General features: G+C 42.7%; 1 protein-coding gene across 2 annotated transcripts in view; it reads left to right on the top strand.

The window, feature by feature from the left end:
- PRKG1 (protein kinase cGMP-dependent 1) overlaps window positions 1-15,052 on the top strand; it is a 191,136-nt gene that overhangs the window by 130,746 nt on the left and 45,338 nt on the right. For both annotated transcript variants that reach the window (XM_039719675.1, XM_039719676.1), the window contains 2 exons: window positions 1,814-1,879; window positions 9,312-9,386. In XM_039719675.1, the coding sequence (XP_039575609.1) occupies window positions 1,814-1,879; window positions 9,312-9,386 (141 nt within the window). The remainder of the gene's footprint in view (window positions 1-1,813; window positions 1,880-9,311; window positions 9,387-15,052) is intronic.

Genomic DNA, 15,052 nt, shown 5'->3' with positions numbered 1-15,052 from the left:
TAATGCTGTGCACTGGGAGTAATTACCTTTGTTTTTAATGCTTTGCACTTGTGGTAGTTGCTGTTTCAGTTAATACTGTGATTATTTGCTGCATTTAATGCCCTGCACTTGTAGTAACTTCTGTATTAATGTCTTGCACTTGTAGTGGTTACTTTTCCCTTCAATGCTGTGCATTTACCAGTAGTAACTTCTGGGTTTCATGCTTTCCACTTGTAGTAATTATAACATTTAGTGCTGTGCCCTTATAGTAATTACTCTTGCATTTAATGCAGTTCATGTATAATGATTACTTGTTGCAATTAATGCCATGCACTTGTAGTAATTCCTTCTGCATTTGAAGCTGTGCACTTCCTAGTGTTAATTTTCCACTGAATCCTGTGCACTGGATTACTCTTGGACTTGTAGTAATTACTGATTGCACTTAATAGCATGCACCTGTAATAGCAATTTCCGCACTGAATTCTGCACACTTGTAGTAATTATTTGCGATCTTTAATGCCACCTACTTGGAGTAGTTACTCTCTCATTTAATGCTGGGCACTTGCTGGTGGTTGCTCTTGCCTGTAATCCCCTCTTAGTAATTTCTTTCCCAATTAATGCCTTGCACTTGGAGCTTTTCATGCTATACACTTCCAAGGTTTCATTGGCCTTTAATGCCATGGATTTCTGCAGCTGCTGGCCAAAGTCACCTTCTAGAAAAGGATGGATTAATAGAAGATAACCGAAATTACAACAGTCCCTTATGCATCTAAATAATTAATTTCAAATTTTATTGAAAATATTGGAACTGAGGCCACCAATTTTATTGTATTTTCCTGGTCTGTAATCATCTAAGTGTAAAGCAGTAAGCAAATCATGTCTGTGATCCATAAATTTACAGGGATAAATGTCTTTATGTGGCATCTGGGATAATGGGACAAATGTGTTGAGTTTTAATGGGAATTAGTGGGCACCAACAAGTTTGAATTCTCATTTTAATGAATCAATATATTGTCAAAAGCTGGCTACAGCAACTTAATGAGGAATTCAATATTATCCTTCCTTATGCTCTCTGTATTTACTCAAGTTTTAGGAGTTAATAGAGATAATTATCCACTGCTATTCTACTACTTCTTTCTCATTGCTTTGAAATAGCACATTGTGATTTATCAGTGGGGTTAATTAGCACGAATACACACTCAATTCCAGTCCAAATAGACTCAGAGTTAGCATTCCAGCACAGGCTGGAGTATTAATGTTCTTCCCTTGTATTTCTGCTTACTCTGCTCTAAAGGTATGAACATGAAGGGGGCTCCAAAGCAATTAAAGTTAATTAATTATGACCTCAAAGGGAGAGTGCACATCACCCTTTTTTAACCATATTCTGCTTTTATACCTCCAGTCTTTAAATGGGAATTTCTATTCCTAACAGCACCTGTAAATCTGATTTTCTGCCTCAGTGGAAGCCTAGAGTGATGTTCCAGCCTAGATGAATGAGGGGTGTGCAGAAGAGGGGAGGTCTCTCTTGCCTGTAATCCACTTAACCTTTGGAACATGGAAAGGTTGGAGGGAATTGGAATAAAGTGAACCCAGAAAATGCAATGCTGATTCTAAAACACTGGAACACCAAATCGATCTGATTAAAATGAATTAAATTGATTATTTTTATTAGTCTTAGAATTCTAGTCTTTTATTAGCCTATGTGAATGATGAAAACAGCAAGGAAGAGCTGTGAAAGCCAGAAATTTGTCCTCAAAGTCCTTGAAGAGCCCTGTGTGTTGGAAATCAGAAGATTGTCATGGAAATAACTGGAGAAATGTGTTTTTTCTTGCAGGGAGGATGTCAGGACAGCCAACGTCATCGCAGCTGAAGCAGTCACTTGTCTGGTCATAGACAGAGAGTAAGTTCCTCTTTCTGCCTGGGGCTGGGAGGGAACTCCAGTTTAAACCTTTTCCAGAGCTTAATGAGAGCCTTGGATCATCTCCTTCAGAGGGGCCTCTTAATTTGGGGTGATAAAGTCACAGATTTGATGAGTGGAGGGAAGGTTCCCCTAAATCAATGAAACAAAATAGTGACAATAAGAAAACTCAACAATGACAATTACAAAACTCAATAGTGACAATTAGAATCACAGAAAGTCCAAATGGAAGTAAAGGAGGAGCTGGAATTACTGTGAAAATTCCACAGTATTTGCTCCTGGCAAATGTTGGAGCAAGATGTTATCCCATCCATGTGGAGATGGAGAGTCCTTGGGAGAAGACCACAGCGCTGCTGAGAGCTCTGTCACTCAGAGGAGATGCTGGAGGTCAGAAGAGTAAAATAATAATTTATACAGGAAACTTGAGAGAATTAATCCAGAAAAAAACGTGCCTGGATGCTCCAGTGCTGCAAATCCAGCTGCTCTCTGCAGTTACTGGGAATGGGATTTAAAAATGACATGAAAATGGAACATGACTCCTGGGCTGGTTTTCCCATTGTGCAGTACTGGTACAGACCAGAACAAGGCATGGACACTCACAAGATTATGGGAATTTTTCCATTGGAATGTGCTATGGATCTGTGAAACCCACAGAAAGGGTGAATAGGTGTTAACTTCGCACTGCCTCCCCTCAGGCAGGAGCTCCAAGAAACCTGCAGGAGGCAGCCGAAACTGTGGAATAACGAGAAAAAAATTGCTGATGTTGGAAAGAAAAATAAAACCATTGGATTTTTGAAGTATGTGGGACCCACCTGTGGGCCTGGAGCTTTTTGAACAGTGTGGATTGTTGGGGTGTCTGGGCAGGGCCAGGAGCTGGATCCATGATCCCTGTGGATCCCTAGAAGTGATTTTGGAGCCCTTCTTGTGTTCTGGTGAGAGATGGGGTTCTGTGCTCTTTTAGGGCTGATCTCCATCCCCTCAATCCTGCTGGGACACCAGTGGTTTGTGTTGAGATATCTCACAGGCCTCCATTTCTGGAAATCCAGTGCTCTGTACAGGCTGAGCTGGGGAAAACCTTCAGAAATTCTGATAAGTTCTATTTCTGTTAATTCATTCTTAATTGCAAAACCCATGGTTTGTCCATTGAACACAGGTGGGGAACACCTGAGGGCTCCTTTCTCAACCTCGTAGGTAAAACCTCCACCCTCCCTTCTCTTGCTGTGGGGCAAAGAGAGGAAGAAGAATTTGATTATTTAGCAAGATAACATTTTGATAATCTTTATGCTTTTAATAATTAGATAATTTAGCAATCATTAATTCAGATAAGTAAAAAGCAACAATTTCTGCTTTTTATTTTTACACTTTTGCAGCGGGTATTTTTGGTTTGCACTGTGAGAGTTAAAAAACCCCAAATAATTCAAGACACTTGTTCCTGATAATTTCCCAGACTGTTCCTTTCCTTGTCTCCTGTGCTTTGTCCTCAGCATACAATGCCCTTGAAATAGTAAGGAAGTACAAGTTAAATTTAAACTGATGAAGCTGTGGTTAATCTACCTCAGAGATTCTATTAACACTGTGCAATTAGCAGAGTAACACTATTTTAAAAATTCTTATTTATAGTGCAAGAAAAGTGACCCTATTGATAGTCCTATTTATATCTCAGAGCAGGCTGTCCTGTGTCCTGGCCAGTGCTGAATTTCATGTCCCAGCTCTTCCTTAGGCTGTTATTTTATAGGAATGAGAATGACAACAGCAGGAGCAACATTTCATGTAGAGATAAACTACCAGGACTTGTGGCAATTTAGGAAATTGGTGAGGAAATAAGAACCAATTTTTTATATCCAGACAGAGCAAATTTTAACACCTTTTCAGTTGTGGTGGTGGATGAGAACGTTGAGTGACACAGGAGGCGGCAATGGGAGCAGGGAGTGGGTGTTCCCTGCAGCTGGAATTTGTTCCGTGCAGCAGGAGGGGTGACACAAGTCACTGAAGCTGCCAAATATTTCCCTTTTCCCAGACAAGCTCTTTGCCTAATCAGATGGAACCACTGAAGCAGCAATTTCCATGCTCAGTGGGTGTCCCCATCTGAAGCAGCTCAGCAAAACTGCTGTTGCAGTTTCAAAAAACAAGTGATGGGAAAAGACCTTTTCCTTAACACATGGGATTCCTGGAGAATTCCAGCCTCACTGACCAGCATCACCCACTGGAATTATCTGCAGCAGGGTAACTCTTCCAAATTCCTTGTGAAATCATTCCAAGGCAACCAAAAATTGTTCTAGCTGCCACACTCCCCATCTCATTAACAAAGCGAATCACACCTTGGTGCCACAAGAAGTTATTCCTAAGGGAGTTGTGAGCCTGCCTCTGGATTTGCCAATATTCCCAGCAATTTTAGGGCTGGTTTAGCTGCTGCAGGGTTTGTAGTTGGGCGTAAATAAAGGGAGGAAACTTTCATCACAGGGATGAGCTAGGAGCTCTGGGCAAGTTGGGTTGGAGAAGGGAATTGCTTAAGCATGACAAGAGGGAATGCTTTGCCTAAAAGGATCTCTGGAATTTATAAAATGGCTACAGGGCTGAAGCAGCGGGAGTGGGGAATACCACAAGGGAAGTCAAACTGGAGATCATGATGGGTCTTTAATTACCAGATGATGTTGGTTCTGCCTTGCTTTTTAATTTCCTTGTGAAACAAGAGGGCTCTTCCAGTCTCAAAAACACCCCAAAGACTCCCAAAAAGTAGTACAGCTATTTTTGCCAATCTAGGAAGATGTGCTTTGCAAAGTGCATTTCCAGCATGCTTTTCTGGCGTAGGAATGAGCAAAATCCTGATCTAACAATGAAAACAACCTGCAAGAAGCATTTGTTGCATCCCATGGACTTTGTTCCCACTTGTCCTTGTCCTGAAAATATTTGTTATGAAAAGCATTGGTATTTTTTCCATTTTTTCCATCTTGCATTTGAGTCCCTTCCTTTACTAGAATAATGAATTTCAGTGGGATTTGGTCCTTAATGCTCTTAATCCTTCCCTGGGAGGGTGGGCAGGCCCTGTCACAAATTCCCAGAGAGCTGTGGATGCCTCTGGATCCCTGGCAGTGCCCAAGGCCAGGCTGGATGGGGCTTGGAGCAGCCTGGGATAATGGAAGGTGTCCCTGCCTATGGCACTGGATGGGCCTTAAGGTCCCTTCCAAGTCAAACTTTTCTAGGAATTCTATGATTCCCATTGAGAGCACCATTCATTTTGGTCCCCTAGGGATGAAAACCAAAAAAATTGTGTAGTCCTACCTGATCAGGTGTATTTGAAAGAAAGAACTCAGAATTCAGAAAGAAAATAATCCAAGGAATTTCCCATTAGCATCAAAATTTCAACACAGAACAGGAGACACCATAATCTAGTGGAGAAAATGAAGTGAGAGGATGACAAGGCTGAGGAAGTGAGGTGGCAGCCCTGTGAGGGACCACAGCAAGGCTCCATGCTCAAACTCTCTGGTGAGAGTTGGGATTGATTTATCCAACATTCTTCCTGCCAGACATGGAGCACAGATCCAGCCATGGGCTTATGGAATTGGCTTGGAAACATCAATAAAATCCACACAGCACTCGTGGGAATTGTGACAAAAAAGGCCAGCTGGATATCTGATCATCTGAGGGAATTTGGAGAAGCCTTTGGTTACTTGAGGAGCCACACAGCTCATTGCAGCCCCACTATTTCCTGCTGCTCAAACCTCCACTCTGGGAACACACATTAATATTTTACTGCTCCTCTCAGATGGCTTTTAGGCATTTTTATTTCCACGTGTTTTTTTTGGGTATTTTTTTTATGATTCATGGAATTTCTGTCTTTAGGACTTGCCTTGACCCTACAAGATCAAGGCTGTTGTTAATGAAGTTTTTCCTGTGGTAGCACTGCAGGAATTAATCCTCTGGGGAAAAAAAGTTGCTATGGGAGCTACTCGATGGTGCTGCCTCCAAATTGTTCTGAGCTTGGCCTTGTCAGAGCTCATCCTTGTGAATTTCCAGGCTCCTTGGAGGCGTTATTAGATTTGTTCCAGAAGTAGATTGGGGAAAAGTTAACAAATATGTGCTGGATTTGATGGATTGGTCCTTTAGGAACTTGTCTGTAAAAGGTCTTCTGATAAAAATGGTGCAGACACGCCTTGAGCATCTGTTCTGTGGATCAATTTGAATAAAGATGCACAGACAGACTTCACTTGCAGCCCCTTTGTATGGAGAGAAAACAGGAGGGAAAGGCTCCAAACTCATTCCTGACGTTTGGCTCATCACTGGGACCCTCAGGGACAAGTTGGTGCAACTCTAGAATTCTTTTTTTTTCACACCTATCTCTTGAAACCAAGAAAGTGTTTGAAAGTGTTCATGGCTGCTCCTGAACTGTTGGAATATTTACACCGAGGTTGATTCAGGTTCATCTTTTATTTATATGGGATTTTTTTTCCCCTCCATATAATTTATTTATGGTGCCAACAACGTTTTCCTGGAGCTTGGAGATTTAGCAACACTGTGGGTGTTGGGAGGACAAAATTGTCTCATGCAAATGGAGAGAGAGGAGCTGATGGACCAGAGCCAGAACAACTCAAAGCCCAGCTGCTGCTGACAGAGAGTTACAGAACTACCTGGAATTTACTCTAAATGCTGTTTTTCCAGCTTCTTGTCTTCTTCAGATGCACATATCAAGAGGATGCACTTTTTTTAAGGCAACATTTAAAATATTTCAGCTATTTTCTTCTTTTCCACTTTGATTTCCCATTTTTTGTCTGTGTTTCAAAGCCTGGGTTTGGATTTTTAAGGAAGAGCTGTGAGGTGTCAACAAAGGTTATTGGCTCAGCCCTCCTGGCAAGGGAAATTGGAGAAAAATGAAATAAAAAAGTATTATCCTGGCATGACTGACCCCATATAAGCTGAGCCGAGCTCTTTCGGTGGAGATTTTAGGGTTTGCTGCTTTTCTGTTTCTCCCAGTCGGAGCAAAGTTTATCCATGGAGAAAATTGGTTATGAGGAGAGAATAGAAAAAAACGAAGAGAAAAGGCCACGGGGAGAAAAAAAACCCAAGCAGTTTCTGATTGAATTCTGGGGGAGGTTGGGATTGAGCCAAGACTTCAACAACGTTGAGGTGGGCAATAAAAAAGGGACTCAAGTGAACTTTGATAGCTTGCCCAGTGCTAAATCTGGCTTAAAATTTTAACAAAAATTAAGGGGTTTAGAGAAACTGTTGTTACTCCTTTCAGTGACTTTTTCTTCTTTGCTGTTTCACTAGAAAAGATTTATTTGCATTGCCAAAAAAAGGGGTTTTTAACCCTGCCACATTTTCCTAAGCAAACGAAGCCTAAAGCACAATTAAGGCCCTTGTGGCCTTCCAGAATGGTGTAACTGTGTTAATTAATTGCCTAAATACCTGTTTGGGGTGCAATTAGGCATTGACACCCCAATCCTGCTTTTGTCTCACTGTCACTTTCCAAGGTTTGGCTTCATCCCATGGCACATTCCCAGCAGCAGAAGATAAAACTTGAGGTGCTGAAGGAGCTGAGATGTTCTTGTTTTCACTGCTGAGCAAGGCATTGGGAGTTGAAAAGTTACTCCCATTATTAACATGTCTTAATATTAAAAGTATTAGTAATTACCAGATGGGGTAGAAACCACTGACACAAGTTTATGTGAGAGCAAAGGGTTTGTGCCTTGTCTTCCTCATTGATGAATTAATTAATTTGCTTGCATAAATTATTTTCTTGATTGTATTATTTAAAATATAATTAATGAAGTGAAGTGGGAGACTGGGGAAATTGGTGTGGGCAGAGGGCATTTCCTGAGCTGTAACTCCCAGCAGAGAATCCCAGGATGGGTCAGTTTGGAAGGGCCCACAGTGGGCACCTGGTGGCACCTCCCTGCCCCAGCAGGGCCAACCCAGAGCACAGGGTTGTGTGCACACAGCTCTGCCACAGCCCCAGGGAAGAGAATTCCTCTGGAAAAGCCCTTCCAGCAGCTCCAGATCCAAACCACCTCTCCCAGCTGTCACCTGCTGCCCCAGAGTGATGGGGAAAATCCAGCTGGATCACTGTGCCTCCCTTGGTTCTGCTGTAATCTCCACACATCCATGGGGTGCATTCCATCGGGTCAGATGTCTCCTGAAGGACCCTCTTGAGGCTGTCAGTGTGTCTGAGCCACTCAAGGTCCCACTGTTCCCATCCCAGGAACACGGAGTGTCCCCAGCTCACCCCGTGCCTGGCAGGACATTGCATTTCCCCTGGATTTTCCTCACCTGCTCAGTGTCGTTCATTCTCTTTGATCCTACAAATCCTCCTTGAGAAAGGGCAATATTAAACATCCCCTTCTTATTCCTTATGTCAGAAATGTGGCCCTCACTGGGGATTTTAGGGTTTTTTCTTCTTTTTTTTTTTCCCAATGTTTCTGTTCATTTTTTTGTCGACTTAGAGCAATTCCTTTTCTTCAGCTCCGTGTTTCATGCCTCAGGAGTGTCAGGAGCACAGAAGAATTGCAGGATTTTAATTTGTGAGGCTGTGACATTAAGGCAGAGATCAGTCAAGAGACTCTGGTTTGCAGCAGTTCATCTTTTCAAATTCTTCTTCCTTGAAAAAAAAGAAAACCTGCGTGTGACAGACCCACTGGGAATAATGAAATTGGATAGTAGAAAGTAGCTTTTCACCTGGAATATTTTTGTTTCAAGGCATTGACTGATTATTAATTTCTAGTTTTTCATGGAATCCCAGAATGGTTTGGGATGGAAGGGCTATTAAGGATCATCCTGTGCCATGCCAGGGATGCCTTCCACTCTCCCAGACTGCTCCAAGCCCTGGCCTTGGGCACTGCCAGGGATCCAGGGGCAGCCACAGCTGCTCTGGGCACCCTGTGCCAGGGCCTGCCCACCCTGCCAGGGAACAATTCCTAATTCCCAATATCCAACCTGAATTCCCTCTCTTTCAATTTGAACCCTCTTTGATGTGTTTTTGGATGCTTTTTCTGTAAAGATGAGAAAGGTGGGATCCAGAAGTGAAAATTTCACTTTGAAAGCAGAGGGATTTTCAAGGTTCCTGGTTGGAGGACAGGGATGTGATGGTTGAGGTGCCCCCACCAGCCACATTTGCTCTGAAACTTCCACTGGAGGGTAAAAACCTTCAGCAGCCATTTCAGTGGGCTGGATAAATAATTTTGGATCTTCTTGGTGTTGGTTTGTCCATCTCCAGCATTTCTGAGGCCTGGAGCTGGTGGGTCACCAGCATCAAGATCCAGCCCCCACTGCTGCCAAAAAGCCACACTAGATTTCTTGGCTATCACATGGAATCTCTTCAAGTTCCGTGGTGGACCTGGTGGGACTGGATGGTATTTCAGGGTATTTTCCAGCTTTGTTGTTTCTATGATTTTCCTCTCAAAGCATCCTTTTGTCTTTACAGCTCCTTCAAGCACCTGATCGGGGGCCTGGACGACGTCTCCAACAAAGCCTATGAGGATGCAGAAGCAAAAGCAAAGTAAGTGCTCAACATCAAGTCTCAAACTTGAGCTTGTTGAATTTCACTGGAATTCCCAAAAAAACCCCTCCTTGTTCTCCATGCAATAGTACCAAACAGTTTAAAAAGGAGATTCCTCCTCTAGATGGAGGAATTTTCCTCCTCGTGTCTCCCTGGTTCTCCCCATGAATATGGAGATGGGTCTCCTTTGGTCAGTGCCCAAAGCCAGGTGGTTCCAAGGTCCTGCTCAATCACAATATTTGAATCCAGTGGATCTTCCAGAAATCCTCTTGAAATATTGAGGTGAGAAATATATTGTGAGGTGAGAAACTCCAGATCTTGGAATTGTCGTTGAGGGAATTGTTGAGGCAATTGTTGTTGAAGACATTTCATTTCTTTAGAGACCTCTGATCTTTCTCAAATACCTTCCAAAGTCAAACATGTTCTGAGACAAAGGATAGGCAGTGGAATTTGTCATTTGAGGATAAAAACTAGAGCTGCCTTGATGTGAAGCAATATATTCATCTGAAGTCCACAATAAATATTCATTCCTTTCAGAAGGGAGCTGTAGAGTAGTAGATTAAAGTATTTTTAAAACCCCCACTTTTTATTAATTCTTGAGCTGCAATTTGATTTTAATCTGTAATCTTTGAGCTCTGATTCTATCCCAATGATTAAAGCCTTTCAAGAGGATCCTGTTCTGCTTTGGGAGATGCTCAATGTCAAAACCCAAACACAATTCAAAGGCAGAAGTTGTTGAAAAGAAAATTAATTTGCTCTATACAAAATTTCTTTACTTTTCCTCCCTCTCAATTATTTTGCTTTTATGGGGATTTTTTTCCATAGCACATTAAAGAAGGGGGGAAGTGTTTTCTCAAAGTCAAATGCTCTGAGTGACTGTCTAAATTGCAGATTCCAGTTGGGTTATACATAGAAACTTCTCATTAAATTACAGGGGTTGGAATGGTATCTGCTGAAGGTATTGGGCACCTCTGTGGAGGGAAAATGAGAATTTCCAATTAAGTATTGATTAAAAATAACTCTTAGTCTGCTTCAGAAACTAAGATCCATCTCAAAAATCTTCAGTTTATTAGCAAAACTTGTTAATCCTGCAAAATAACCATAGATTATTTCTCTTTTCTTATGTTTGAGTGATATTTGAAATATTATATTTAATTAATTTTAAGGTATTAAAAGGGTTGCATTTTAGATCGGAATAATATTTCCCTGCTTCAGATCAAATGTAAGCTTCCTTCTTATAAAGAAGTTCTATTAAAAAAGTTAAATTTCCTAAATTCTTGTTGACCCAATTAAAAAGGTGGGAGACTATCAACTTCCTTTACCATCCCCAAAAAAAGGGTTTGGGGCATGGAATGCTTCAGTCAGATGATCCCAAATATCCCAGGGTCATTCAGTTATTATTTTATATTAATTTTTGAGTGTTCCCATTTGGGTTATATTGATTTCCATCGGAGCAGAAGGGAAGAAAGCATTGGGAATAAAACTGGGGAATTTTGGGTTGGGTCATAAATAATGTCATGGTTACAGAAGGTTTTTGAAGGTGTCACCACAACCCATTAGCACCAAGAAAAATGTGCCCTTCCCACATCTATAATTTTAAGCTCCATTCTTGATTATTTATTATCCCAGGAATGTTGGGAATGCAGATTGAGGAGATTTTGAGGGTAGTTCAGGGAATTTTAGGATCTGCTGTACAGTGTGGGGGAAGCTGCAGTTTGGGACTTCTTTGGATGAAACTCTTCCTTTTGGGAGCCACTGGCTTTTGACCTTCACATTTTTGAGCTTTTATCTTCTCCACTTCTTTCCTTCTAATGCCAAATATTTCATCCCAATGGAAGGGCAGGGCCCTGCCTGATGGAGGAATTGTTCTCTAAAAGGCTGAACCAATTAATTTTGATAGCAACTTTTTTATCTTCAGTCAGAGGCCCGTGCTGGAGCCCTGTCACTGCAGAGTGGGGGTGACAGTGACATTATTGTCACATCTTGACATTTTGCCTTGGACAGAGCAAGAGGGATCAGTGTTGTCTGCCTGGAAAAACATCCAAAAAAAAGAATGCCCTATTGAAAAGTTAAGTATTTAGCAGTTAAATTCCATATTCCTGTTTGCTGGGCTCCTTAAAAACCAGCAGAAGGACGGATAGAGGAGGGAAAAATTGTAAAGTTCCTCAGGGAGAGAGATCAGAAGAATTGTGAGCCCTTCCAGAAAGTTTTGGTGTTCCAGAATTACTTCTCGAGGCAAAACTCCCTGAGAGAAAAGTCTCCTTGGCAGCAAGTTTAACCTGGATTCCTTTCCAAGCAGCAGTTAATTAGCTCCAGCTAACTGTCCTTCAAGGGCATATTTTTTCCAAGGGGAGGTTTGTGATAGGGAAGAACTCGGAACATAAAACGTGGGCAGGTTTGTGAGGCTTTATGCAAATCCCATGGAATGTTTTTGCTCATCTTTTTTTAGCTCACGTCTCCTTTTCAGAGCTCAGTGCCAGCTGGGAAAAGGCCTTGGGATGCCTCCCATGGATCAAGTGGATCAGGGTGACCAAGGCCAGCTTGGGCAGGATTGGTGTAGTGGGAGGTGGAAGGGGTTGGAATCAGATGGGCTTTGAGGTCACTTCCAACCCAAACCATTTCAGGACTGTAAATGCCTACAAAATTAGTGGTACTGGGTTTTTTTCCCATTTCCATGCTGGAGCACATCCCTGGAGTCACAGAGCTCAGGGCATGGCTGAGAGGATGTCAGGCAGAAGTTACAGGCTTGGAATATTTTTCTATGTAACCATCTGTCCTCCAGGCCTGGAGGAGCTGAGCTATTTATTGAGTTTATTCTTATTTTAGAGGCATTTTCCTGCTTTTTGTCAGCTTGGGGTTGGCAGTTCCCTCTAATGTCCATCCTTGGTATTCCCTCTTTTAGATCAGCAATTGCAGACACGTCATCTATGAGACTGAGATTTTAATAGTAGGCTATGATTTTAATTATAGGATTATGCAGACTATAATATGAATTATAATATTCTACTCCTTGAATATATTCAAATGACTTAATGAATTAACTAACTAATGGATATTATAGTTGCCTCCTAAAAAGGGAAGGAGAGAGGCAAATTTGCTTCATGCTCTGAGGATGTGGGAGTCGTGTGCCCACGTGGCCCAAGGCAAATTTGCTTCATGCTCTGAGGATGTAGGAGTTCAGCACTCGTGTCCCGGTGCCAGGCCCAGCCACGCTGGCATTTAGGGCATGAAGGAGATGCCCAAGTCATCAGGATTATCTCAGTGTAGGTTGCTTCCAGATGGAGCCACTCCAGCAGCTTCCATAAATCCAGGAGGACACAGGAGGGTGGTTTCTGCTGCAGCTGGTGGTGCCAAGTGGGGCGAGGTTCAGTGACCCCCGTTGCTCAGGGCACACCAATCCCTCCTGCTGGGCTCTTCCCAACCCAGGAACTCCTGGTGTTGATCCTGTGCAATTATTGAACCCTTACCAAGGCTGGAGGGGTTCTCTAGCACCTTTTCACGGCATGCCTGTGGCACAGCCACACCCATGAGGTGTCCCTCTCCACCCAGCCAGCCAAGCACAGCCCCAGAGGCACTGTCCCAGTGCTCCCAGCACATTCCCAGCTGGCTCCCAGTGCCCATGTCCTGTGGCAGCAGCACTTGGGATTAATCCCCAGCTGAAGCCTTGATGCCTTGTGAAGGCTGGCCTAGAGCAGAGGCTGGACAGAGTTAAAGAATAAAGCAGGGATTTATTAAAAGGATCTCCTCAATGGATCCACCTTGGGCAGCACAAGAGCCCAGCCAGGGCTGCACCCAGGATGAACCAAAATGGTCACAAAATGCACAACTGGTCACGGGGTCTCTCACTGTGATCAGTTCTGCTCCATTTGCATATTGGAGTTAATTGTCCAATTACAGCTTTAGATTATGAAGTCCCATCCTACTCATTTTTCTCTTTTCACCATTGTTTATACTTTTTGGCCTGGAGCTTGTGACAGTTGTCCTGGGTCTCAAGTTGGAAAAGGATTGTTTTGTCTTAACAACTCTGTGCAGAGAGCTTGTTAACACTTCATGTGAAGCTCAGAGTTACACACTAAAGCAGCACAGAATCTGAAAAACACAAAAGCTAAGACTTAGGCATCAGCCTGGACTCTGGTGCCTTCATGCTGTTGCTCCAAGCTCTCTGCAGGTAGAGGCTTTTCTGACTGCACTTCTCTCTTGTTTTATTTCCTATTCCAGCTGTATGGCAGCCCTGGGGGAATGTCTGGATACTCACAGCTAAAACTGGCTGCTTTTCCCAAGGCTCAGGGGGACAGGGACCTTTCTCTGTCCTTGCAGCCCCAGAGCCCTTCGTCTTTCTGGAGCTGTGTTTTAATGAAGAGCTTCATTATCAGTTGTACTCAAAGATCTGAGAGCTCTTTTCCAACCTGAATGATTCTATTCAAACCTTGTGTTTCAGTCCCCTTTTCTAGTCCTCTTTTTCAGTCACTGAGATGTCCTTTTTTCACCTTACACCCCCTCTCTCACTCCATTTATTCATGAAAAAGCATCCCAGGAGTTAATTGACTTAATTTTGCTGCAGAGTTTGGTTATGAATATTTTTTCATTTTATATACCTATGGAAATGAAACAATATAGAAGTATAAAGATATCTAAGGAAAAAAAAAGGAAAATAAATAAAGGGTAAGAGGAAAGGTCCTACCATCCACAAATGAGAGTTGGTTGTTGCAACTTTGATATCTGTGGGTCAAAGTGATGATCACAGTCTTGATCCACTGAGGATGAGGAAACACACTGAGGCTGGATTGGCCCCTCAGCTCTATAAAAATGAGCAGAAACCAGTTTATCTTTATGGAAACTCCTGTTTTGGTGTGATGGAAAACCTTGGAAAAGCTTTGCCTGCAGATGCTGTCTCTGCAGGGCTCTGTCCATCCTGTTGGGTTGGACTTCCAGCCAGCTCTGGGGTTGTGTGGCTAAAACAGCCCTGGGCATTAGGGAAGAATGGTTTTGTTTTGTTTAGAAGTACAGCTGAGATAAGCCAAGAAAGATTTTAATCCCTGCCAGAAGGGAAATGGGCAGAGTTAGGGTTCCAAAATGGGAGCTGCCAGTTAAAGAGGACGATTTAGTGAGGGTCTGACTTGGTGCTGGGCTGGAAAACTTTGGCTGAAACAATCCACCAAGGCATGGAATGTCATTTTCCCTCCAAGAGACAGTATTTGCTGGCTTTGCAGCATCAGGGAGCTGTGCTGAGGGGCTCCATCCCCCTCTGTGTCCCTTGTTCTCTGAATTAGGGACCATCTGGGAAGCAGCTTTTGCCTCGGCTATCCGTGGTGCCAGACTGGGGAGAAATCCTGTGGGATGTGCAAAAAGCTGGCAAAAAACTCCTCAGGGCTATAAAAAGCAGAGGTTGCAGTAATTTCTTTTAAGCTGTATAAATAATTAAAACCCTTCTCCTCTCTGCTGAGGGCTGTGTGGAAGCAACAACTTATCATCGATACCTGCTCAGTTTGTGTGAGGTGGAACATTTGATATTCAGAAAAACTGAGATTTTAGGTGGCATTATTTGGCCTCTAATATGGAAGAGATTTTTCTCTTCATGCTGGAGAGTTTTGCTTTTCCCAGCGTTCAGCCTTAAATTATTTGTCATTCCATCCTGAAGCCACTGGTAGTTTGTATCCAGCTCTATC

This window comes from Passer montanus, unplaced genomic scaffold, assembly GCF_014805655.1.
Source record: "Passer montanus isolate IOZ18808 unplaced genomic scaffold, ASM1480565v1 scaffold42, whole genome shotgun sequence".
Classification (NCBI taxonomy): Eukaryota; Metazoa; Chordata; class Aves; order Passeriformes; family Passeridae; genus Passer; species Passer montanus.
The sequence above is the reverse complement of the archived record's forward strand: the minus strand, read 5'-3'. Positions and strand labels throughout refer to the sequence as shown.